We start from the raw sequence: 27,363 nt of genomic DNA, 5'->3' as shown, positions 1-27,363 counted from the left end.
AACGGGCGGGGGCACAGCGGTGAATGGGACGTAGAGTTTACGTCCGGTCAGAGCCGCAGCGCCCCCTGCTTGACGTAGATTTAAACTGCGTCGGTCCCTAAGAAGTTAAAAAGGGGCCTGAGCTGTATTGAAAGCTTTCTATTGTAATCTAGCTACTTGGCCGATAAAATGTACCATAAAACCCAACATTTTCCTGCCTCTCCCAGTGGCTACTAATACAGTACACTTTACTCAGAGATGGATTCAGATGTAATGGGGCCCCAGGCAAGGTAATAGATTTGGGCCTCCTCTGTAGTCGTTTTGGTAACGTGGAGAGAGGTCAAAGAAGGTGGCAGGTGGGCCTTTTGACACCCACTAGGCCCCAAGCCCCTGCCTAGGTTGCCTGTTGGATTATCCTGCTCTGACTTTACTACTAAAATGTCTCCATAAAGCAGTCCAGGTAGATATCCAAAGTAAAGATGGTCAATGAGAAGCAAATAATTCCTAGCTTATGCAGTATTATACAAAGTCTGTATGCAAATATATGCAGCTTGAAAATGGACCAATCATTGGCATGATTTGATGGGTCCATTTCCAAGCTGCATAAATTTGCATACAAAATGTGGAAAATCCTGCATTAACTCGGAACAATTTGCATCTCATTGAACATCCCTAATCCAGAATATGTCCAGAATGCATCCATTTAGGATGCTGGATGAAGGTGGCCAATTTCTTATTTCAGCTGAATCATAGTATTTAATTGCTATCAGTGCCTGTACAATAGATAAAAGGGGTTAACACACAGGGTACTGCATACAAGGCGCACAGAGCAAGAAACAAGATCATGCGATACGGTTAAATGTCTTTGATACTTTGATACAATAGTTCAAGTCAGTTCTAGTCTATGAAAGAGGCCAATGAGGGTGCATGATCAAGCTGGAAACTCTAGATGGGAAGGCCCAGCCATCCCATCTAGAGTTTTACAAGAGGCTTACAATCTAAAGAGATCTACTTATGAGCAAAAAGTTCTCCTAGAATAAACATCTATACTAGTTAAATCAAACCAATAAAATACTGTACTAGCTGCTGATTTATTAACCGCTTGCCGACTGCATCACGCCAATGGGCGTGGCTAAGGAGGCAGCCCCATGACCAGCTAATGCTGATTGGCGTAAAGTCCTTGAGGCTCGCAGTGCAGGTGATCGCGCACACTCTGCGCGCGCATCTTCTGTTAGTGGGCGGAGCAGAGCTCCGCCTTCAGTCTCCGCTTGGGAGACTGTTAGACGGCGGAAACGCCGTCTAATTACATTGTACAGTGCTGCGATCGGCAGCAGCGCTGTACTGGGGACAGCCATGTGACACGGCTGTCCCCATGGGACACTAGAGAGCGATCGGCTCTCATAGGCAGAAGCCTATGACAGCTTATCGCCATTATTGGCTGGCTGTGGGGTGGGAGGGAGGGAGGGAAAAGCGAGCTGAAAAAAAAATGGGCAGATTTATATAAAAAAAGACAATATTTACACAAAACAAACAAACACTGGGGGGGGGGGTGATCAGACCCCACCAACAGAGAGCTCTGTTGGTGGGGAGAAAAGGGGGGAGGAATCACTGGTGTGCTGTGTTGTGCGGTCCTGCAGCTTGGCCTTAAAGCTGCAGTGGCCTTTTTTGACAAAAATAGCCTGGTCTTTAGGGGGGTAAAGTCCATGGTCCTCAAGAGGTTAAACAACTACTCATTCATCAATAAAGCAGCACCTGGTGGCTCTCAGATCAGTAAAAATAAACAAAATAATAAGCTGTTGCTTTGGTTTTTGGTGGCATTTACCTCTATTTATTGTAGGGTTTGAGTACTGCAGCTGCTGAAGAAGTTCTTGTTCGGGATGGACTCAACAGACTTACTCCTCCAAAAGGAACCCCGGAAATTGTCAAATTCTTGAAGCTGATGGCCGGTGGATTCTCAATTGTGTTCTGGATTGCAGCTGCCTTGTGTTTTCTTGCCTATGGTCTACAAGCAGGCCAGGATCCAACCGTTTCTAAAGACAATGTAAGAATCAAACAACCAGTTTTAAGTTTTGTATTTGTTGAAGTTGATGTTTTTCATGTATCTTGTGTCTAAATCATAAACATGCTTTATTTCCAGCTCTGGTTGGCCCTCATCCTCATTGGTGTGGTGGTGGTGACAGCTCTCTTTGCTTACTACCAAGAAGCCAAGAGTACAAACATCATGGCTGGCTTTAAGAACATGGTCCCTCAGGTGAGAGAAGACTACTAGTTTAGTGTAACGACTTCAAACATTAACTAATGATCCACCGAGATGACCTTTGTCCCTAATTAGCTTTTCTGTCTATCTAGCAAGCTTTGGTTCTTCGGGATGGAAAACGAATTGAGATGATTGCAGAGAAGCTTGTTGTAGGGGACATTGTCTTCATAAAAGGAGGAGACAAAATCCCAGCTGACTTACGTATAATAGAGAGCCATGGATGCAAGGTGAGAAGGAAGGAAATAAGTACTATGGTGTGAAAAGCTTATAGGTTCCTGGCTTGAAATGATGGACCAATAATCAGAGATGACATTTAATAATTATCTTCTTGTACCTTTGCTGTACAGGTTGACAACTCATCCCTCACGGGGGAGTCAGAAGCGCAACCTCGTTCTGCAGAATGCACAGATCAAAATCCTTTAGAGACAAAGAACATTGGCTTCTACTCCACCACTTGCTTAGAAGGTAAATATAACACCTATAAAAATGTAGTTAAAATGAACACAATGGCCCATATGCAATTCACTTTTCCTTCTTAGTTTTCTCCAAGTTGACATTTTTGAACTTGTCAATAGAATGCCTTTTAAGCCACCATAAAGCAAGAAAATGCTAAAAATAATTTTGATAGTACTTTTTCAACTAATTTTGGGTACATTTTTAATTGAAAAGTGCTGGAAAGTTATTTTAAATTGAAAATGAAAAATTATCTACTAGGAGAAAACTCAGGTGAAAAAGTGAATTGCATATGGCCCTATGACTCATATGCAATTATCTTTTTCTCACAAGTTTTCTCCTAAGTTATACTTTCACACTTTGTCAATAAATAGCCCTTTAAACCATCATTAAGCAAGAAAATACTCTACACAGAATAATTTTGATAGTGCTTTTTTTTCAATTGCAAAATGCTGAAAATGTATTTTAAAGAGAAGATGAAAAGGGTGCATCCAATGTTTGGCCAATCATACCACTTCCATGAAGTATGAGGGCTATTTTGAATACTATGAACAGATTGTGATTGAAGCTCTCATATTACATAGAAGTGATAAAATTGGCCAATCAAAGTTGGGTGTGTGTACGCACCCTATTTCTAAAGCCTGGTACATACTTTCCGTTATGATTGACCAATCACTAACCAATGTTACCACCTCCATAACATTTGAGGGTTAACAGAAATTGTGTAGGTAAAACTTCATACTACATGGAGGTGGTAAAATTGGTCAGTGATTGGCCAATCATAATTTCAAGTGTGCATGTACCCTGAAGCTTGGTACACACTTTAAATTATGATTGGCCAATCACTGACCAATTTTACCACCTCCACGTAGTATGAAGGTTTACCTACACAAACTCTTCCTAGTATCCTACATCTGTTAGCCCTCATACTACATGGAGGTGGTAAAATTGGTCAGTGATTGGCCAATCATAATTGAAAGCATGTACCAAGCTTATCATTTTCTCATACATAGTAGACAGAAGTCAATTTTTACACAGATTTTAACGTATTATGGTCAGTCTTCTGGGTTCAAAATAATTTGTCTTCCTGAGATATGGACATTTTCTCATAAATAAAAATCAAAGTTTTGGAGAGTGTCAGGCAAATAGTAGTGATGGTCAACAAGATGCTAGAATTCTAGCTTGCATTCAGATGTATGCCAATTGTATGCAGCTTAAAACTATTTTCCCAGTGCAGGTATAGAAACCAATATTTCTAATGCAAAACTTTACTTAAAGGACAAGTATAAAAAAAACACTAGGTGCAATAGGTGCAAGTACTCTATAAGTGTATTGTGTAACCAGTCTTACATTTACATGCAAACTTTGCTTTTAGCTTTTCTCCATTGTCTTATCCAATTTCACCTGAAAGCACCTGAAAAGTTCTGTTATCTTTACTGTTGGGGGTTGGGATCCCAGTTAGATTAGGGGGGGGGGGGCTAGTAGTTGAAGAGCAGGTCTATCAGTATCATCTGCCCAGTCTCATCTGCCCTTGGACTTATTAGGGAATGTCTGCAATGTCTGCTGTTGACAAAGTAGTCTGTGATACTGTCATCTATGAAGTTTTGACTCATAAAACATACGGACACATACAGTGACACTCCTTAATGATGGCCACATACTGTTCAGTTAGTGGTAGATCAATTAAAGGATCAATATCTTCCAGATATTGATCATTTACCTTTTATACCCTGTGCACCACAAACAGACATCTTAATATAATTGTTACTGCTTCTACTGCAAGCTTTGGACTGCATGATGTAGTACAAAGCTATGGACAATCTTGACCGTAAACTGCAGCTGGTGATGTCACCACTGTGCACATTACAGGCCAAATTCACATAACTTTTAAAAATCCTATGTGATTTGAACCGCCTTATTCCATAAGCAGAAAGAATAAAATATAAAGAAGAATCAGTTTCTAACTACTGCATTATTTGGACAAGGTTCAGTAAAATCAGTCATAGAGTAAAAAAAGTGGACATAAAAATTGATTTTTCACATCAACAGATGAGCTGCACTGGTAAGATAGTGGTAATATTTGTATTGAGTACACTGTCTCGTTTAAAAACTTTTTTGCTGGTGCAAGATGTACTTTCATTTTACCTTAATTTGTAGCATGCACAGGGTACATTTGAGTGCCTGACTTGGTAATCAAAGATTTACTAAAGAATGTCCTTTATCTACAGGAGCGGCAACTGGCTTTGTCATAAATACCGGTGATCGTACAGTTATTGGACGGATTGCTTCACTGGCCTCCCAAGTCGGAAACCAAAAGACTCCCATCGCTCTGGAGATTGAGCATTTTGTCCATCTTATTAGCGGCCTTGCTGTGTTTGTTGGGCTTGTATTCTTTATCATTTCCATCTCCATGGGATACAGTGCCCTCAATGCTGTCATATTCTGTATTGGCATTGTGGTGGCCTATGTTCCAGAAGGTCTACTGGCCACTGTCACTGTGAGTATAACTAATGTTTGTAAATCACCCTATTAATGGTTTAACAAAACCTTCGTTGTGCTTTCCTCAAACTTTATTAACAGCAAAACTGTGAATTTCCTGTCCTAGGTCTGCCTCTCACTTACTGCAGTCCGTATGGCAAAGAAGAACTGTTTGGTGAAGAACCTGGAAGCTGTGGAAACACTTGGCTCCACCTCAGTTATCTGCTCTGACAAGACCGGAACCCTGACCCAGAATCGTATGACTGTTGCGCACATGTGGTTTGATAAGGTCATTCACAGCTCGGACACCAGTGAAGATGGAACTGGTAAGACCTCTCATAATGTTCCCTACTGGGCGTAATGTTAAGTAAAACATTCTTCCTAACATGCAAACTTCCATTGACCCAGGGAAAGGTTCTAAGTCATTAATATTTCAAATTAAAATTGTGTTCATGCAATAAGCTCAGATAAGTAGTAAACTACATTGTAGATAAGTAAAGATATACCAGTTTAAACAAAACATTTGTTTTTATAAACCTTGTATTTTGGGGCATATCGTGACTTTGTAGACAAATATGATAGGTAACTGTTGGAAACTCCTTGTTTCTCCAGGAGAGATGTTTGATCAGAGCTCCCCCACCTGGCAAGCATTAGGTAGAATCGCCACCCTCTGCAACAGGGCAGAATTTTGTTCAAATCAAGAGGATGTTCCGCTTAGTAAAGTAAGTATGAGAAGTAGTGTGTACATAACAAATCCAAACATACATTTTGTGTCTTTGTGATGGGGCTGTCATCCCACATCGATTACATTTCCAGCAATTTGTCTGTTTTTTTCCCGGCAGAAATCGGTCAATGGAGATGCCTCAGAAGCAGCTTTGCTGAAGCTCACAGAGCGAATCTATGGAGATGTGATAGAAGTCCGGAAAAGGAATGAGAAGGTGCTGGAGATTCCATTCAACTCAAGCAACAAGTACCAGGCAAGTGGCTGCAACTGTCCTCAGTATGTCCAAGTTAATTCTGCAAAGCATTTCAAGTGAATCTGTGTCAAATTTGAGAATGCCCATGGTCCCTGTTGGAAAAACAAATGTACAGTGGATTCTGGCAAGTTGTCCTGCTCTCAGTACTTCCTAGTTCAGGGGTGCAACTGCAGACTTTATTGTAGTGCGATCTAAGCCCAATGATTAACCACTTGACTCTGCAACAGTCTCTACAATGGATTAAAATCACATTGGTGGACAGGAGGCATGGTCCCACCTCAAGAAGCCATACTTCGGTCCACCGATCTGACAAGCCTTGTATATGGTCAAAAGGACAGATAGAGGAAAGGCATACTCCTCCTGCACAGGGAATTGATGATAATAGAGCAAATGGTAGAGATTCACAGAATGTAGGCTTGTGTCAAACTCAATATCATCATTCACTAATCCTTTTGGCTTTTTTTTCTCCCTTCTAGGTCTCTATCCACATCCCTGAAGACTCTTCCATCAAAGGCTACCTGCTAGTTATGAAAGGAGCTCCAGAACGTATCCTCGATAGATGCAGCACCATCATGATTGGCGGACAGGAATGGCCTCTGGATGAAGAAATGAAAGAGAATTTTCAGGAAGCCTACATGGCTCTGGGAAGTCTGGGAGAAAGGGTTCTAGGTAAGACTACAAACACAAGCTTGCATTGATCATTTTGTTGTTTAATGTTTAATATGCTGAAGTAATTTATGAGTATGTTCTACATCTCAGCATTTTTAAAAGCGTCTTCTTGCCCTTCACAGGTTTCTGTCAGATGATACTTCCATCTTCCACTTATGGACCTGAATATACGTTTGATGCAGAGAGTGGCAATTTCCCACTAGATGGTCTATGTTTTGTTGGTCTCATCTCCATGATTGACCCACCTCGTTCCACCGTTCCTGATGCTGTTGCAAAGTGCCGTAGTTCTGGAATTAAGGTAGTTATAGATCATGGAGAATATTACATCTAATGATTGGGGATGGTCAGAAATGGCAATTTTCAATTCCAATGAATTTCTGCTTTACAAGAAATGTCCTTTCCGAATTCCGATTTCTGCAGAATTCCCCAGAAATTGAAAATTCCAATTACCAATTGCCAGAGAATAGTTTTATATATTTATATATATATATATATATATATATATATATATATATATATATATATATATATATATTAGGCTAAGTGCCTCAACCTTCAAGCAAGAAGAAGAAGTATCGCCCAGCCCCCAGGGCCGGTCTAAGCAAGACGAAGCTAAACACTGCATTCCAGCGGTTCTGGAGGTGTGTTTAGCATCGAAGGGTAACAATGGTTAATTTGCATATATCCAGCAGTGATGCACTGGGAGACATCTCAAGCTCACTCCAGCCTGAATTATTCCAAATTCTTTCTGTTTTAAGAAAGCAAACTTTTGTTTTCTATAGCATTTTAGTAAAGGGGCTTTTAGGACCATTGTAGTCCCTTACACACTCCAATGAGTTCTCGGTCACCATGAGCTTGCTGGTTAATCTGTACTTCTCAGTGTTAGGCCCTGTTCACACTTGCATTTTAGCAAGTAAACGGACCGGATCCTGATCTGTGATCCTGAACTGTGATCCTGATCTGATCCTGATCTGATCCTGATCAGAACCGTACGGTTCCGATCCGGATCCGGTCCGTTGGTATCAGGCTGCCATCCGGATCCGTGGGCAAAAAATAGTTAAATTTAAATAAAAAAATGTTGGGGTCAGCAGAAGGTGCACCTGGTGCACCTGTACAATCAGGTTTCTCCGCTGTAGGCCTCACCTCCACCTCCGAGATTCTGCCAAACAGCTCCAGCACGTCTGTCACTGCTGCTCCACTCCAGACATGCTTGGCCCATGTGTCCCCATCCGAAATGGCCACTTGGATACGCCTAGGAAGTGGGGTAGAATGTCAGGTTTTTGTAGGCAGTGTGTTCTGTGCCTTCCGTTCCCCATTGGTTTCTGTGTTTCGGATGGTGCTGTCAGGCTCAGGTCCGGCTTTGGTCCGGGTGCGTGGGCCGGAGATCCGGACCCAAAAAATAGCGCAAGTTGGAAAAGAGTCCGGAGTCCGGATCCGGTCTGGCTCCGTACTGTACGGAACGGACACGTGTGAACGTCCGCATAGACTTTACATTGCTATGCGGAACATACGTTCCGTTTGTACAGTATGCGGTCCGGATCAGATCCGGAAAATCCGGATAGCGAATGCTAATGTGAACCGGGCCTTACAAGCCCCACTCCATAGAGCCAAATTAATCCATGCTATGCACTGATGAGGATCAAACAATCTGAAACAGTCTGTGTGCATGTTGGATTATTATAGCTCTGTACAAATTAACAAGCTGACACATCATTGCATTCCAGCGGTTCTGGAGGTGTGTTTAGCTTCTAAGGGCAACAATAGTTAATTTGCATATATTTAGCAGTGATGTACTGGGAGACATCTCAGGCTCACTCCAACCTGAATTATTGCAAATCTATCTATCTATAAATATAAATGAATAAATATCTATCTATATATGTGCCTCAACCTTCAAGCAAGAAGAAGTAGCGCCCTGCCCGGGGCCGGTCCAAGCAAGAAGAAGAAGTAGTGTCATATCAAACAAGGGCAAAGAGGGATAATTTGCATATTCAGTAGCAGTGCATTGTTGGTAACCACAAATGTTCAGTTATAGCTGAATTATTGCAGATTTGCTTCTGTTTTAAGAAGGAAAATTACAGGATCTTCTCAAAAAATTAGCATATTGTGATAAAGTTCATTATTTTCTGTATTGTACTGATAAACATTAGACTTTCATATATTTTAGATTCAAATACACACAACTGAAGTAGTTCAAGCCTTTTATTGTTTTAATATTGATGATTTTGGCATACAGCTCATGAAAACCCAAATTTCCTATCTCAAAAAATTTACATATTTCATCCGACCAATAAAAGAAAAGTGTTTTTAAAACAAAAAAAGTCAACCTTCAAATAATTATGTTCAGTTATGCACCTCTCAACTTTCTCTTCACAATATCCCACAGACTCTCTATGGGGTTCAGGTCAGGAGAGTTGGCAGGCCAATTGAGCACAGTAATACCATGGTCAGTAAACCATTTACCAGTGGTTTTGGCACTGTGAGCAGGTGCCAGGTCGTGCTGAAAAATGAAATCTTCATCTCCAAAAAGCTTTTTAGCAGATGGAAGCATGAAGTGCTCCAAAATCTCCTGATAGCTAGCTGCATTGACCCTGTCCTTGATAAAACACAGTGGACCAACACCAGCAGCTGACATGGCACCCCAGACCATCACTGACTGTGGGCACTTGATACTGGACTTCAGGCATTTTGGCATTTCCCTCTCCCCAGTCTTCCTCCAGACTCTGGCACCTTGATTTCCGAATGACATGTAAAAGTTGCTTTCATCCGAAAAAGTACTTTGGACCACTGAGCAACAGTCCAGTGCTGCTTCTCTGTAGCCCAGGTCAGGCGCTTCTGCCGCTGTTTCTGGTTCAAAAATGGGTTCATGCTTCCATCTGCTGAAAAGCTTTGTGGAGATGAAGATTTCATTTTTCAGCACAACCTGGCACCTGCTCACAGTGCCAAAACCACTGGTAAATGGTTTACTGACCATGGTATTACTGTGCTCAATTGGCCTGCCAACCCTCCTCACCTGAACCCCATAGAGAATCTGTGGGATATTGTGAAGAGAAAGTTGAGAGACGCAAGACCCAACACTCTGGATGAGCTTAAAGAGGAACTGTAACGACAAAACGGCCCCTGGGGGGTACTCACCTCGGGTGGGGGAAGCCTCAGGATCCTAATGAGGCTTCCCACGCCGTCCTGCGTCCCTCGGGGATCTCGCTGTAGCCCTCCGTACAGCCGTGACGCAATATTTACCTTCCTGGCTCCTGCGCAGGCGCTCTGATGCCTCTCGGCGCCGAAGTAGGCGGAAATACCTGATCGCCGTCGGGTCTGCTCTACTGCGCAGGCGCAAGTTTCCGGCGCCTGCGCAGTAGAGTGGACCCGACGGAGATCGGGTATTTCCGTCTATTTCCGTGCCGAAAGTCGCCACAGCGCCCCCGCTGGAGCCAGCAAAGGTAAATATTGAACTGACAGTCGGCACAGTCGCCGGCTGTTCGGAGGGCTGCGGCGAGACCCCCGTGGGACAGAGGACGGCGCGGGAAGCCTCATTAGGATCCGGAGGCTTCCCCCACCCGAGGTGAGTACCCCCCAGGGGAGGTTTTTGTTGTTACAGAGTCTCTTTAAGGCCGCTATCGAAGCATCCTGGGCCTCCATAACACCTGAGCAGTACCACAGGCTTATTGCCTCCATGCCACGCCGCATTGAAGCAGTCATTTCTGCAAAAGGATTCCCGACCAAGTATTGAGTGCATAACTGAACATAATTATTTGAAGGTTGACTTTTTTTGTTTTAAAAACCCTTTTATTTTATTGGTCGGATGAAATATGCTAATTTTTTGAGATAGGAAATTTTGGGTTTTCATGAGCTATATGCCAAAATCATCAATATTAAAACAATAAAAGGCTTGAACTACTTCAGTTGTGTGTATTTGAATCTAAAATATATGAAAGTCTAATGTTTATCAGTACAATACAGAAAATAATGAACTTTATCACAATATGCTAATTTTTGAGAAGATCCTGTACACCAAGCTTTGCTTTTTTTTTTTTAGTAGGAGGGCTTTTTGGTCTCTTTTACCCTCCTATCCATTCTTAGTAGTTTGGGTCACCCTGAGCTGCTTGGTTACTCTGTTGTACTGGTCCAAGCCCTATCTCATACAGCCATATCAATCCCTGCTATGTAATGATGAGAAACAAACGTCTGAAATATGCTGTCACATGTGGGTTTGATATGACTGTGCAAAATTTAAAGCTATAGGCTTGCTATACACCAGTGGTTCTGGATGCTTGCTTGGCATACTAAGGGTGAAATGGAATTATTTGCATATTTAGTAGCAGTGCATTGTGGGTAACCACAAAAGTTCACTTATAGCTGAATTATTGCAGATTTGCTTCTGTTTTAGGAAGGCAAATTACACCAAACTTTGCTGTTTTTAGTAGGAGGTCTTTTTGGTCCCTTTTACCCCCCTATACATTCTGAGCGGTTTGGGTCACCCTGAGCTGCTTGGTTACTCTGTTTTACTGGTCAAAGCCCTATCTCATACAGCTGTATCAATCCTTGCTATGTACTAATGAGGACCAAAAGTCTAAAACAGGCTGTCTACATGTGGGTTTGATATGACTGTGTAAAATTTAAAGCTATGTGCTTGCTTGGCTTACCAGGGGTAATTTGCATATTTAGTAGCAGTGCATTGTGGGTAACCACAAATGTTCACTTATAGCTGGATTATTGCAGGTTTCCTTCTGTTTTAAAAAGGCAAATTACACCAATACAGTGGTGGCATTGCAAGAAGTGACGACAGTGGAACGCACGATGGAACACGGAAGAGGTGAGTCATCCCGCCTGCTGCCTCTTACTAATAGTGGCGGCTGCTACTGTGCTTATGCAGGAGGGGGAGCGCACATGAGGGACCCAGGTAAGTGGGGAGGGTCCAACCCCCCTCCCCGCCGATGTGCCCAATACCCCCTTCCTGCCCTCTACCCTCTTATGCGGCGTATGCTACGCCGCGGGTCGGCTAGTATATATATATATATATATTTGTAGGCATCCGCTATCTTCAGCATTCGCTGACTGGCATAATTTTTCTGAGTCTTCTGCTTGACCTAACATTTTCAAGTCTTGGTAATACTTTTTTTTTTTTTTTGCGGAATTCCGATTTCTGCCTTTCCGATTTCTGCAGCAGACAGCCGATTTCCAATTGGGCACTTGGAAAAGTGGAATTCAATGGAATTCAGAAGCTCATCCCTATTGATAATAGTGATATTTTTAATCCTGTATGCAAGTGTTTAGAAAGTCTCGACTGTTTGATTTAATTTAACCATAATGTTTTCCTATCAGGTTATCATGGTGACTGGTGACCATCCAATTACTGCAAAGGCTATTGCAAAAAATGTTGGCATTATCTCACACACCAGTGAAACAGTAGAGGACATTGCTCAAAGGCTCGGAATTCCAGAAAAAAGTGTGAATCCAAGGTGAGCAAATCTGACAACTACTCTCTGACCTCTTCACCAGGAGTTTTACTTCCCCCAGTAAACTCACTGTATTATGATTTTACAGGGATGCTCAGGCAGCTGTCGTTAATGGTGGGCAACTTGCTGAAATGACCTCAGACGAGTTGGATGACATCTTAAAGTATCACCATGAAATTGTGTTTGCCCGGACATCACCACAGCAGAAGCTTATCATTGTGGAAGGGTGTCAGAGGCTGGTAAGTGGAGGAAAAAAATCTTAAAATAAAGGTCTAGGCCAGAAGTCCTTAAAAAGGGATTAAACTCTGACATTACATTCAGTAAAAACATGTTTCCCTACATTTTATTACCCATACAGTTATCATAGTTGCTTTTATGCACAAATATTATTGTCTGTTTACAAATTACAAGTTCCCAAAGTATAGTTTATCTGCACTGAAAGCTGACATTGCATTGTATTGCATAGCTGCTGTATTTATATATTACAATGTATCCAGTGAGAATGTGTCTTCTCCTGTGTACACTTTTGGCTTGTATTCAGCAGAGACACTGCTAGCAGTGTTTATTATCTTGTTTGTTTTCTTATCAGCTACTAATGTAATCAGTCCTTACGTTCCGCAAGGGTGACTGAACGTATTCTAAAACAAAAGAATGATGCCCAGTTCATGCTATTTTATTTTTTATTTGAACATAATGGGCCATATCCTGTTAACTTTTCTCCAGAATTTTCTCCAAGGAGTTATTTTTAAACCTTACTAATAAAATACATTTAAAACTGCCAGCAAAAAAAAAAATAGTGAACTTATGAATAAGGCCAATTCTAGATTTTTTTATTTTTTTTTTGGATAGTGTTCATTAGAGATAAACCTCTGGTTGGCTTTTACTATAGTCTGTGTTCTTATCGGTGAGACCAAAAAAAAAAAAAAAACACAAAAAGGAAGAGCTAGAATGATGTGGTTATGTGGCCTTCAACCCCGGTGCATAATAGCTCTGATCTTCATGGCCCCTTTGGTTTGAATCACACTCTCTGAACGCTGTGTTCTCTTAGTAGCACCTCCTCTACATTCAAGACAAATGTGTGTTAAATGTATTCTGTTGTGTTGCCCCCACACTTATTTTCCAGCACCATGTAGAGATAGCCCGAACGGTTCGCCAGCGAACGGTTCCAGGTGAACTTTAGGTGGTTCGCGAACTTTTGCGGAAGTTCGATTCGCCGCATAATGATCAATTAGGGTCAACTTTGACCCTCTACATCACAGTCAGCAGGAACATTGTAGCCAATCAGGCTACACTCAGTCCTGGAGCCACTCCCCACCCCTTATATTAGGCAGGCTCCACCGGCCATTACACTCACTCGTGTGCCTGCAGTAATTAGTGAAGGGACAGCTGCATCAGACTCTCTCATAGGGAAAGATTAGTTAGGCTCTTGGCTTGTTAGCTTGCTCCTGGCTGATTGTTATTGCTAAAATAGCACCCCTCAACAGCTGTTTTGAGAGCTAATGTTCTCCTTATGTGTTGTTGTTTTTTTGCGTTGCTCACTGGCACTGACATTATACAGCCCTATCTGTTGCAGCTGGACCTTGGTAATTGTTATTACTGTGCCAGCCTGGCCCTGCCTAACTATCTATACTGGGACACCTACCTATGCCTACCTAACTACTGGGGCACCTACTTACCTATACGGGGACACCTACCTACCTACCTATACTAGGGGACCTACCTATGCCTAGCTACCTATACTGGGACTCCTCCCTATACCTAGCTAACTACTGAGGCACCTACCTATGCCTACCTACCTATACTGGGACACCTACCTATGCCTACCTACCTACACTGGGTCTCCTACCAAGGGCCGGGCCGAGGCATAGGCTGGAGAGGCTTCAGCCTCAGGGCGCAGTGTAGAAGGGGGCGCATAATTCATGCACTTGCCATTCCTAATTGTGTTTGAAGCAGAAAGAAATAAGAAAAGGGGATACATGGCAGTGACTGCAAGCCATATAACTAGATATTAAGGTGTTGGGGAGGTTGTGGGCCCTGTGGCACTTCTTAGTCTAATAGCAACCAGTGTGTGATGGCTGGGGTGGCAGATATGGAGGGGCGCACTTTGGTGTCTCAGCCTTGGGTGCTGGAGGACCTTGTCCCAGCTCTGCTCCTACCTATGCCTAGCTAACTACTGAGGCATCTACCTATGCCTATCTACTTATACTGGGACACCTACCTATGCCTACCTACCTATACTGGGACTCCTACCTATGCCTTGTTAACTACTGAGGCACCTACCTATGCCTATCTACCTATACTGGGACAGCTACCTATGCCTACCTACCTATACTGGGTCTCCTACCTATGCCTAGCTAACTACTGAGGCACCTACCTATGCCTATCTACCTATACTGGGGCACCTACCTATGCCTAGCTAACTACTGGGACACCTACCTATGCCTACCTACATACAAGAAGATAATAAGGTCGTTGCTTCATTGTAGACAGAGCAAATTTGATCAGCTGGGCAGTCACTGTGGTTCTATCATTGAGCTACCACAACCCGGCGACCATATGGGCTGGGAAACCACTATCGCCTGCACTCTGGCCATGTTGTGCACCATTCCAGCACGGCCGTCACTACGCAAACAGCTGTTTGCGGTGCGTTACACAGTGAGTTTGGTGTGTCAGTGTGAAGCAGTACTCTAATTACACTCCCTGATTGATGTATACACATGCAAGATGTTTGAAAGTACTTTAGGCCTGCAATTTAGCATTCAATGTGATTTCTGCCCTTAAAATGCTGCTTTCCGTCAAGTCCAGATTTTTTCCCCGGACTTTTGGTGTCAATCCCACTCCCCCACCTGGGGGTCCAGGTGTTAGACCCCTTGAAACATGTTTTCCATCGCTTTTCTGGCCAGCATAAGTGTTTCTAGTTTTCAACGTTCGCCTCCCCATTGAAGTCTATTGCGGTTCGCGAACGTTTGCGCGAACCGCACCTTCCGCGGAAGTTCACGAACGGGGTTCGCGAACCGAAAATCGCAGGTTTGCGACATCTCTAGTACCATGTAATATTGCATAGTCATGCCCCTCGATCAATGGACGAGGAGAGAGCTTAGTGGCTGAAACAGTCATGCAGCCCATCCAATCATCAAAAAGGGGAGAGGGTTGATTAGTGAATGCACCACACCTTCTCCCACAACAACTGGAGGCTGGGCCACTGTGATGGTGCATCGGCCCACCTTGAAAAGCTGATGTAGACAAACAGAAGCACCAGAGTGATGTTATGATTGAGCCTTCTGGGATTTGCATTAATACAAAGGGATGATTAGAGGGATTGAGGTTCTCTTTAGTATTAGGTGGGGGGGGGGGGGGGGGGAGGGGGATAGGTAGGTTTTATTTTGAAAAATAAGAATATCACTGTCGATAGAATTCATAGGATGCAGCAGATGTTTAAACAGACAAAGAACAGCTAATCGAGCATACCTTGAGTAATAGAGGTCACATGTAGCATCTGAGAAACTGGCTAGGAAGAAACAATCTGTATTATAGTAGTAATTATGACTAAAATCATAACATGTAAAAAATACTAATTAACACATTATCCACCTATCTCAGGGAGCTATCGTGGCTGTTACCGGAGATGGAGTGAATGACTCCCCTGCATTGAAGAAAGCCGACATCGGTGTTGCTATGGGAATTGCCGGATCAGATGCTGCCAAACATGCCGCAGATATGATTCTTCTGGACGATAACTTTGCCTCAATTGTGACGGGTGTAGAAGAAGGTAAGGACGACATCAGAGTTTCAATCAAAATTTTTCATAGGACAAGGACATAGGACAAGTGTTGAATAGCTTGAGATGGAGCTAGGGAAGTTCTCCTAAAGTAACTAAGTTGTTTTTTGAGTATTGTCATGCAGTCATTTTGTCTGTAGGACAAGGTTTCAAAGTCTATTGTGCTCCAGCTGAATAGAGGAGGTGCTATCCAACTGCTGTCCACCATGTTCAAAGGTGTCCATCAAGAGAGCAGAGTCAAAGCAGCAGCCAGATCTGCTCTCCTGATGGACACATTTATATATGGTGTACAGCAGTTGAATAGGGTGCCAATCATGTCTGGTATATTAGACTTATAGACTGGATGTTTAGGATTAGTTCACTATTACAAGCTCAATAATCCACTAGTATTCAACAATGCTTCCTGAAATGACCTTGAAACATGTATTTATTTTTTTGAAGGCCGCTTGATCTTTGACAATCTGAAGAAGTCCATTTCCTACACGGTCACTAAGAACATTCCCGAGATGATCCCTTTCATGGTCTATGTGATTATCAGCTGCCCCTTGCCCATCGGAACCATCACCATCCTCTTCATTGAACTGGGAACTGACATTGTAAGTAAGAGTGTGGGAAATGTAAGGGTGTGGGAAATGTAAGGGTGTGGGAAATGTAAAATGGGCATACACTGTGCACAGTAATGGTGATAGAGTCAGATCATTGCAAATCATATATGTTTTATCGATCATGTTGATTTGGGTGGAATTTTTTAGTTTGTTGGTTGTCTTGTGCAGGGATTTTGGGTCTTCCAAGGGCCAGCAATGCATTAATTTGTATTATATTCACTGTGATATTATCATACTGTTTTACTAAAAGTATTCATGCAACTTCCTCCTGTATATAGCTATCTAATGACAATGCTGATGCCTTGGTTTACCTGTTCTTATACTGTTGTCTATGTCTAATTCTGCAACCTTCCCTCATTCTTCCTCAGATCCCCTCCATTGCTTTAGCTTATGAAAAAGCAGAGAACGACATTATGTTAAGAAAGCCACGTAACCCCTACAAGGATCGTCTGGTCAACATGCAGCTGCTGTCCTATTCCTACTTCCATATAGGTAAGAGCCAGCATGGAAATAAGGCCATCTGGATATAAACACTAAATAATAATAATAATAATATTCACACACCTTTGTGGACAATCCTGTCTAGATTCCTGTGGAACAATTCAATGGGATCTCCAATGCTTCCTCTAATCTACACCAAGAAGTTCGGGAGCTTTCAGCCTTCTTCAGACATAGTCGTAAATTAGCTAAAATCCTTTCAAGACCCCCTTTGGAGGTTTTATTGTCATTAAGGCATCCTACTTACATTTATGTATATTTAAACAAACAAAATGCAGAACATTTATATTACACTTTTCTCCAGGGGGACTCAAAGCGCCAGAGCTGCAGCCACTAGGACACGATCTATAGACAGTAGCAGTGTTAGGGAGACTTGCCCAAGGTCTCCTACTGAATAGGTGTTGGCTTACTGAGCAGGCAGAGCTGAGATTTGAACCCTGGTCTCCTGTGTCAGAGCCCTTAAAGTGAACCGAGCACCTTTTTTATCATTCAGGACATTTCTATAGCACATGAAAAATGCATGCCGACAATCTGTTTCATTATTAAAAAAAACTTTCATTTTACCTTGTATTTTACATTCAAAGTAGATTAATTACCCTGTTTCAGCAGGGCTGCCCGGCCGTCCCAGGCCGCAGAGCTTTCAGGTTCCTAATTGTTTTATTGGGCTAATTACCAAGAGGTAAACAATGCTATTAGACAACAAAGGGGGTTAGTAATTAGGACTGTTTCTTCAAAGACCTAGTTTGTGTCAATGTGTCAAGATAGCATCTCTGACTTCTGTAAATAAGAAATGTGAGAAGGGGAGGGGGGAACATGGCAGCTTCTATGCCAGGAGAGATTCCATTGAAAGAGAATGTGCTCAGTTCCCTTTAACCATTACACCATCCAGCCACATTTTACACTATCCAGCCGCATTTACATTGATTACTACTTATATTTATGTTATATTTATTTATATTTACAGTTTATGTACCTCCCTCTGACGTGCAATGCATATAAGTTGTCTGTTCTAACATTTTGTCAGCGTACAGGAATTGAGTCTGAAGAAGGCTGATTAGCTGAAAGCTTACTCTTTTTCTTTTAAGTTGTAGTGTTGGCCAATATCATTCCTGACTCAAAGGATGTTTGCTAATTTATGACAACTAGATAAGCCTCTTTGTTTACACAACTAGGACTCAGGCTGGCATCGGAGAGATTGTAAATTCTGAGTTTAAAAGTTAACTTAGAAGCATAATGGATACTGTATTTTTTTCATGTGAAAAGAATTGTGACATTAAATACTATCAACATTGTGCTGATGGCCAACACGGTACAGTACTCTACTAATGTTCTGCCCCATATGCCTAAATGCCAGGCACAATTTTAAAACTTATGAGGATGAAAAATGTCTCTTAGAAGTTAAATATGCCCTTACAAGGTTTCCATGGTACTTCCTTGAGTTGATATAAAGGAAAGCAGTATTCCTCGCCAATATTGAGGAGTGCCTTTCCTCTGCATAGTCCACATCCTTCTGGAATGTTTAGCCTTACTACAACTGTTATTCATCTATAATCAGGCTTGACGTCTCATAGATTGCTATTCTTTCTTCCAGCTGCTATGCAATCCTTTGCAGGCTTTGTGAACTATTTCACTGTCATGGCAGAACAGGGTTTCCGACCTGCAGATACAATGGGACTTCGGAGCAACTGGGAAGACAAAACTGTGAATGAATTAGAGGACAGTTATGGACAAGAATGGGTGAGTGGCTTTCATCAGACAAAGCAACTTCTTCCACCCTGGTACCCTGTTTTCTGTATAAAATAATGAAAACCCTGTGGTCACTCAATCACTTGAGGCACACCTGGAGCTTTGCTACTTTTCACCGGCTATTTTATGGGAATGTATGGATTTGGTACAGTAAGTTTGGGTACCGGCTCTTAATAAGTAGAGCATTGGTAATGTGAATACTGATACTCAAGTATTTAGGATTTGTGATGGTGTTTTCATCAGTATTTCGGTACACCTCTCCCATGAAACCCCACCCAATCCTGCTAGTACTAAATCCCGTTCCTGACATCAAACCCTAACCTCTCAATGGTAAATTACCTTCTTGATACCTAACCTCACCTCTACAGTACACTCTTTTCTGATGCTTAACTTAAACCTCCTCCCCTACCATATTCTCTTTCTTGATGACTCACCCTAACCACCACAACAATGTAAACTCCTTCTTTTTGCCTAACCCTAATTTCCCTCACCATTAGCCCCTTCCTGACACCTAACCCTAATGTTCCGACCCTAACAATTAATGCTAACTCACATTACATAGTTACATAGGTAATTTGGTTGAAAAAAGACATCCATCCATTAAGTCCAACCAGAAAATCCTCTAAATTGAACCCTCCTAGCCTTGGTACCTATCCCTAACCAATCCTTTAACTTCAGCTTCCTGGTGCCTGCCCATAGTCTCCACCACCTGCTGATAACAGTGCTATTGGGTGCCCAAACCAAGAATCTTATTTGGATCAGTTTGGGCACATGCCAATTCTTCTCCCTCTCAATTGAGTGTACTTGTCGGCTCAATAGGGGAAGCCCAGTAACTCCAATGGTGACAGACAGTGTTACTGCATCATGCAGTCAAACAAAAAGGGAAGGGGTGGAGAGTGGTGCAGGTGCAGTTGTAGAATAACTTCTTCAAGACCATTATAAAGATATTTAGACTATTTTTTATACTAGTGATGATGTTGAAGAGACATTTCCTGCAGCGAGTTTCAAAATACAATTCTGCCCTTACATATGCTTTAATGTAAAACATAAAATCTTTACCGAGAAACATGTGAAGAGCATGACCATCTCTCTCTTTTACACAGACATACACCCAGCGCTTGCATCAGGAGTGGTACTGTTACACCGCCTTCTTTATCAGCATTGTAGTCTGCCAGATGGTTAATGCGCTCATCCGGAAGACCAGGAGGAACACCCTCTTGACCCCCAGATTCTTCAAGTAAGAACGAGAAAAAGTCTCCCTGACAGAAAGTTTTGAATAAGGATGACATAATTTATTGTTTGAATGCATTGATTAATCATTTTATACAATTATTATTGATTTATAAAGCGCCAACATAGTCCATGGTGCTGATTTTATTAATTAAAAGAGCACACTTTCCTGTACACTAAACGGAACCTAAAAGAGGAACCATGACAGCAACATAGTAGAATGCAGTAAATGATTCAAAATACTAACTTTTGCATTAAATATGCTGGTTTCAGCATCAGAAACTAGGTACTAGTACCCTCTGTTTTAAGAAGGCAAATCATGCCAAGCTTTAGTCTTTAGTAGGAGGAATGTTCTGTCCCTTTTAATTCCCTATACTTTCCTAGTGGGTTGGGTCACCTTTCCACCCCCCCCCCCCCCCAACCGCCAGCTGCTTGGTTATTCTGTTGTACTGGTCCAAGCCCTATCCCATACAGCCGTATCAATCCCTGCCATGTAATGTGGAAGACCAAAAGTCAGAAACAGGCTGTCTGCATGTGGGGTTGATGTGGCTATGTAAAATTTAAAGCTATAGGCGTGCTATGCACCAGCAGTTCTGGATGCTAGCCTGGCTTAAGAGGCATAAAGAAATCATTTGCATATACAGTAGCAGTGCATTGTGGGTAGCCACAGATGTTCACTTAAAGCTGAATTATCGCAAGTACCTTCTGTTTTAAGAAGGCAAATCACAACAAGCCAATAGAAATAGGGAGCTGCAGCCCAAGGAATTTGTATAAAATAAAAGGGGGCTGCTGTACATGAATGTTAGACATGGAAAAGGGGTCCACAAATAAGGAATAGGAGGGGAGTTCTGTCCATTGAAGGGGAGCTGCAAGAAAGTTGTCCTAGGAGCACGAAAAGTATAAATCTGGCCTTGGCAGTGTTTCCACCCAAAAAAATCATGTGGAGCATTTGAGCAGCATGGTTACATCCTTATTTAAAAGTTTCATTTTTTACAGTCTTGTCATTTATTTATTTGGTATGAGGATGACTAGTACATTTTTACATTTTTTTTGTTTGTTTGTTCATAGAAACAAAGTCATGTTTCTGGGTTTGTTGTCACAAGTGGGCATTGGAGTGTTCCTGTGCTATGTCCCTGGCATGGATGAAGCCCTGCATTTTATGAATATTAGGTGAGTAGCAGAATAAAACTGCATTCTCTACAATGCATGTGTATACATCTATAAACACAAAAGCCTTCTGTAATATTTATTGTAATCAATCCTGCCACTAAAATACTGAAGATGGGAGGTGTGCTACCATATCGGATAGCACTCTCACCTTGGAGAATACCAAGTTTAAATCTCAGCCAGGGCACTATCTGCATAGTGAAAGGGTACAACCCGCACACCCTTGGTTTAGGCCAAATATTAGCGGTTGGAGTGCTCATGTCAAGGTTTTCAGGGTGATTGACAACACCCAGTTTTTAATCCATAAGAAATGCCAAGAGACTGGCACTTCCACAAATGATAACTTTATTCAAGCAGACAACATTTCGGGACACAATAGTTCCTTCTTCAGGGAAAATGAGTCTGTCAAGTGTATCTAAAGGCCATCTTAAAGAGTTGTATTTTGAGGCCTTGCTTGAAGATGCTGAAGGAAGGGGTGAGTCTGAGGGGGGTGGGGGAGTTCCATGGGGTGGGGGCGGCTCTTGAGAAGTCCTGCAGATGCACATGGGAGTGAGAAATGCATGGGCAGCCAAGTGGAGGTCATTAGAGGACCAGAGGGGGCGGGCGGATATATATCTGTGGATGAGCTCAGAGATGTCCGTTGGGTAGGTCTTGTGCTCAGATTTGTAGGCCAGGAAAATAATCTTTAAACTGATCCTGCAGTGGATAAGAGGGGGCAATGCGGTTCAAAGGGAGACCTAGCAGTAGGGTGTTGCAATAGTCTAGGTGGGAGATGATGAGACTGTGGATAAGAAGCTGGGGTGAGGAAAGAGCGGATGGAGATGTTGCGGAGGTGGAAGTTGCAGGCTCTGGTAATATATTGGATGTGTGGGCTGAAGACGAGGGCAGAGTACAGGGTGACACCCAGACAGCATGCCTGGGAGGGAGGGCGGATGATTGTGGGGTGAATATTCAGGAGGGGTGGTGCAGCATGGGACTGAAAAACCATGGGGCAACAATAAGAAAAATATTAAGTAACGGGATAATCTATGCTCCCCCTCCTCTCAATCCCAGTGCAAACTGAACAAGAACCAATATTTAGTTGTAATAATAATAAAAATAATAAGCCATAATAATAATAATACCAGTAATAAAGTGCTTTTTGACCATTCTTGTTCATCATATTCATATATTCTGGTGAGTTGTTTAACAATGTGGGGTGAAGTAAAGTTTCCAGTAGATCTGGAAGTGTACCAATGCAGCTTTATAGAAAGAAGATTAGAAAAGCACAAACGGTGGTGGTGGTCGAGGCTGATGAATGGATATGGTGGTGGGTGGTGGGTGATGGAGATGACAAATATGGTGATCAAGATGGATAAATAAATAGTTCAAATCAAATCAAAGATAGCTTTATTAGGCATGACCAAGATTCATACAGGCATTGCCAAAGCAGGAGGGGAATGGGCTAGGGGTACAGTGAGTTAGCAGTTTGTGGACATTTTTAGGTTTACAGTTCATTTATGCTCCTCTCAGTCTGTGGCATGCTGTGACATAGTGTGCATTGATTGTCACGGTGGATTCTTTTTCTTCTAGTAGAATGTAGAGTTTTCTCTCATCCTCTAATGCAGTGGTTCCCAGCCCATGTGCCGTGACACATACATGTGTCGCGGCAGCTTTGGGTATGTGTCGCAGTGTCAGCTCTCGGAGGACAGCAGCGCAGTGGAGGGAGAGCTGTGGGCAGCGGCGGAGAAGGGGGCCATCTCCCCCCCCTTCTCTCACCTTAGGGTGCTCTCCCTCCCTCGCTCTCTCCTGCGGAGCGAACTGCGGTCAGGCGTTTGCAGCGGGCGGGACTCCAAGCGCCGGAAGTTCTGGTGCAGCAGCCGCTGCTGTGGTCTGGATCAGACCAGAGTAGTGGCAAATCATCCCGCGCCGGCGACAAGACAGAGACACGGAAGGTAAGTTCCGCCCTTCTGCCTGCCAAGCACTTCGTTCCGGAGGAGAGAGGGCGAGCACCCTGAGGTGCCGCTCTCCTTCCCTCGCTCTCTCCTCCTGGGGGGGGGGGGCACCTGACTACATATACTGGGCACATATACCCCTGACTACATATACTGGGCACATATACCCCTGACTATATATACTGGGCACATATACCCCTGACTATATATACTGGGCACATATACCCCTGGCTACATATACCCCTGGCTACATATACTGGGCACATATACCCCTGACTATATATACTGGGCACATATAACCCTGACTATATATACTGGACACATATAACCCTGGCTACATATACCCCTGGCTACATTTACTGGGCACATATACCCCTGACTATATATACTGGGCACATATACCCCTGACTATATATACTGGGCACATATAACTCTGGCTACATATACCCCTGGCTACATATACTGGGCACATATACCCCTGGCTACATATACTGGGCACATATACCTCTGGCTATATATACTGGGCACATATACCCCTGACTACATATACTGGGCACATATACACCTGCCTACATATACTGGACACATATACACCTGCCTACATATACTGGGGACATATACCTCTGGCTACATATACTGGGCACATATATCCCTGGCTACATATACTGGGGACAACTGGCTGTTTGTCATTATGTGCATTTACTGGTGAAAAGATGTCTCTTATTATGTGTATTTACTGGTGAAAAGCTGTCTCTTATTATGTGCATTTACTGGTGAAAATCTGTCTCTTATTATGTGCATTTACTGGTGAAAAGCTGTCTCTTATGTGCATTTACTGGTGAAAAGCTGACTCGTATTATGTGCATTTACTGGTGAAAAGCTGTCTCTTATAATGTGCATTTACTGGTGAAAAGCTGTCTCTTATTATGTGCATTTACTGGTGAAAAGAGGTCTCTTATTATGTGCATTTACTGGTGAAAAGAGGTCTCTTATGTGCATTTACTGGTGAAAAGCTGTCTCTTATTATGTGCATTTACTGGTGAAAAGAGGTCTCTTATTATGTGCATTTACTGGTGAAACGTTGTCTCTTATGTGCATTTAGTGGGGAAACGCTGTCTCTCATTACATGCATTTAGTCTACGTGTCACGGAGATCTGAACGTTTGGTTTGATGTGTCACGACTCCAAAAAGGTTGGGAACCACTGCTCTAATGTGTGAAAGTCTGGAAATAGTTCTACCAGTTGCTTAAAGAAGGTTTCCCTGGTTGCAGTTTAGATTGGAGCAGTTTATGATGATCAATGATATACATTATATTCATTCTTTTAGCTATTATTTTTGATGTATATTTTTGTTCTTCCTACGCAGAGTCCAGTACTGGTTTGTTGGGATTCAGTATGCCATCATGATCTTTGTGTACGATGAAATCAGAAAGCTCCTCATTCGAATGTATCCTGGAAGTAAGTATCTCTGTCTGTACATGTCAGTTTGCCAAATTATGGCTCACCCTGCTGCCGGTGAAATTCTGGCCGGCGTTAATTACCCATTCCCCCTCTGAGTCGTAGCAACTCGGAGGGAGAAGTAATTTGGGGTCCTGCAATCGCTGGAACACGGAATTATGGCTACAATGGCTATGCACTATAGCACTGTGGCTATAGCGGCACCCAATTCAGGCACTACGTGGTGCGCGCCGTGCACCGAGAAACCCTCCGTCGTCTCTGTCTAGCCAAAAATGCTGATTCCTAGACAGCTGAGTCCCATCGCATGTCCAATTTGCTATGGATTTCATTGATTGGCTGATTTAGTGTAGTTCTTTGCTGCACTCCATAAATGGATAGTAAAGCCATAACCCCTAACTAAGCTTACAGTGAAATGTCTATGCCACAATCAGAATAATGTTCATAATCATTACAGCCAATTTGAGAAGAGAGTTAAAGGTACCTTAAATGAGAACAAAAAGAGTTGATTTTTACTAACTTGGGATTTCTTCTGTCCTCCTGGTCTGCTGCGTTGTGCCTCTGTGACCCCCCTTAAAGTCTGCAACTGCCTCAGTCGCGGACTACTGGAGAATTACTGTATATTTACCTGCTGAACCTCCACATCGGGTCTCCTCAGTTCTTTCCAGCAGCTGGACCACCCTATACTGCATACCTCCAGCTTCCTATCATGTGACATGGATCAGGAGCCTTGCAGAGCAAGCAGAGAGCATGGGGATTCTGGGAGGAACTGACGAGGCCCAACATACAGTATCTCTGGAGCAGGCAATATAATGCTCCGCTGTGCTACTCTTAAACATGTGGTGGGGGTTCTTTTTGGGGAGAGAAAAGGGAGAATCTATTGCAGAAAGAGGCGGAGGTTACTGGAGCATATGTGGGAAGGGGGAGTTGGGGGTTGCATCATACTGTATAAGCTTGTGGGGGATTGGGCCCTAGGGAGGGGGTCTTCTGATATTTTCTCCGGGGGTCTTGGATTTCTAGTTACACCCCTGAGTACACTCTCCTCTATGGGCAATATGCAAGAATTTTTGTTTTTTCATGAAAATTCCCGTCCTCTCTGCCCCAATCTTAGATTCTGTTCTCTGCTCTACAGTGATAGGACTGAAAGGTGCTAAATATTTTGTTTTTTATTAACAGGTTGGGCAGAAAAAGAGCTATACTATTAAAGGATGAAAAAAGATGACATTTTGAAGACTTCCTGTTGCCCTGTGCCTCTTCTGACAGTCGCTACCTCATTTCATATTTGTATATACTGTATATTTTGTAAATAGCAGATCAATGTAAATTTTTCATATATTTTATTAAGAAAACAAAAAAAAAACCGCAATGGAAATTTGGACTTGGACATTTTGAGGTTATGCTAGTCTTTGTGTGTAGAAGTGCTGAATCCGCTAAAAAAAAGCGATCTCCGCACACCATATACACAAATTAATTGTGTACTATTTATTTAATGGACCACTATAGCAAAAAATTGTAAAATTCTAAATACTTGAAAACACATAAATAAAAAGTGCATTTCTCCCAGTGTAAAATGAGCCATAAATTACTTTTATCCTGTATCGCTGTGACTTACAGTAGGGAGTGGAAATCTGACAGAACTTACAGCTTTTGGACTAGCCCATCTCCTGATGGGGGATTCTCAGGGTTTGCTTTATTTTCAAAAGCACTTAGTGAACGGCAGTTGCTCCGTCCAACTGCCAGAATAGTATGCAAGCAGGTAGGGGTGGCTTTATATGGATCCATTCCAGGGAGTGCTTTTGTAAAGAATAAATTAAGTACTGAGAATCACAGATGAAAAGATGAACTAGTCAAAAACCTGTCAGCTCCGTCAGATTTTTACTAACTAGTGTAAATAATAGCAAGAGAGAAGAAAATACATTTATAGCTAATTTTGGAAGAAACATACTTGTTATTTACATGTATTTACATGTATTTTGGATTTTTAACTGTTTTTGTTATAGTGGTCCTTTAATCCCTGCAAATATAAAACTAAAAATGTTTTTGTTATAGTGGTCCTTTCATCCCTGCAAATATAAAACAAACTTAGTGCCAAAGCGGTATGTGGAACCGGTTTATCACTTTGTGGTAGCCTGACAGATTGGCTTTCCCGCCCTACTTACATCTCTAGTAGTGGGGAGTAGTTCTGACAAGCAATTCACTCCTAGACTCCTCCAGTAGTTGGCAGGGTTGCCTGGTTGGCACAGTTATGTACCCTAATTAAATGAAAAGGATCACAATTTTTTTTCACCCCTTACTTTTACTATGTTGAGCATCATACCTGATAAAAATCGGTGATAAATAGCTAAAAAAATTAAGCATGTTTTTTTCTCGTTTACAAACTTTTTAAATGAAACATAGCAAAACAGCCTACAGTCTAAAAAGTAGCATATGATTAAGGGCCGTTTCACACTGAAAATCTGTAAAAAAAATCACAATCACAATTGCTGGGAGATCGTGTTGGGATTTTTCACAATCGCTCCCAAAGCGCTGCATGCATCGGTTGTGAATGCTTTCGTAGGGAGCCACTGCACTAGGGATTTGCCAATCGCCGGCGTTCAGCAATCGCTGTTCAAATGCTGTGGAATCACCCACGGTGTAAAATAGCCCTAAATATCAAGCATCATGTAACAACTGTGCAAGTCA

The 27,363-nt window shown here is 42.4% G+C and overlaps 1 protein-coding gene across 1 annotated transcript in view; it reads left to right on the top strand.

Annotated features, from left to right (window-relative positions):
• Positions 1 to 25,886, top strand: part of LOC137522194 (potassium-transporting ATPase alpha chain 2-like) — a 32,533-nt gene extending 6,647 nt beyond the window's left edge. The window contains exons 4-23 of the mRNA XM_068242225.1: positions 1,817 to 2,020; positions 2,117 to 2,230; positions 2,329 to 2,463; positions 2,584 to 2,701; positions 4,918 to 5,186; positions 5,295 to 5,493; positions 5,780 to 5,889; positions 6,010 to 6,144; positions 6,621 to 6,813; positions 6,936 to 7,111; positions 12,136 to 12,272; positions 12,358 to 12,508; positions 15,870 to 16,038; positions 16,489 to 16,643; positions 17,021 to 17,144; positions 18,742 to 18,887; positions 20,000 to 20,133; positions 21,195 to 21,296; positions 24,593 to 24,684; positions 25,858 to 25,886. Of these exons, the coding sequence (XP_068098326.1) occupies positions 1,817 to 2,020; positions 2,117 to 2,230; positions 2,329 to 2,463; positions 2,584 to 2,701; positions 4,918 to 5,186; positions 5,295 to 5,493; positions 5,780 to 5,889; positions 6,010 to 6,144; positions 6,621 to 6,813; positions 6,936 to 7,111; positions 12,136 to 12,272; positions 12,358 to 12,508; positions 15,870 to 16,038; positions 16,489 to 16,643; positions 17,021 to 17,144; positions 18,742 to 18,887; positions 20,000 to 20,133; positions 21,195 to 21,296; positions 24,593 to 24,684; positions 25,858 to 25,886 (2,892 nt within the window). The remainder of the gene's footprint in view (positions 1 to 1,816; positions 2,021 to 2,116; positions 2,231 to 2,328; positions 2,464 to 2,583; positions 2,702 to 4,917; positions 5,187 to 5,294; positions 5,494 to 5,779; positions 5,890 to 6,009; positions 6,145 to 6,620; positions 6,814 to 6,935; positions 7,112 to 12,135; positions 12,273 to 12,357; positions 12,509 to 15,869; positions 16,039 to 16,488; positions 16,644 to 17,020; positions 17,145 to 18,741; positions 18,888 to 19,999; positions 20,134 to 21,194; positions 21,297 to 24,592; positions 24,685 to 25,857) is intronic.
• Positions 25,887 to 27,363: the final 1,477 nt, after the last annotated feature.

The sequence above is a fragment of the Hyperolius riggenbachi genome, chromosome 6 (assembly GCF_040937935.1).
Source record: "Hyperolius riggenbachi isolate aHypRig1 chromosome 6, aHypRig1.pri, whole genome shotgun sequence".
Lineage (NCBI taxonomy): Eukaryota > Metazoa > Chordata > Amphibia > Anura > Hyperoliidae > Hyperolius > Hyperolius riggenbachi.
Note: the sequence above shows the minus strand (reverse complement) of the source record. Positions and strands in the feature narration are given on the sequence as shown.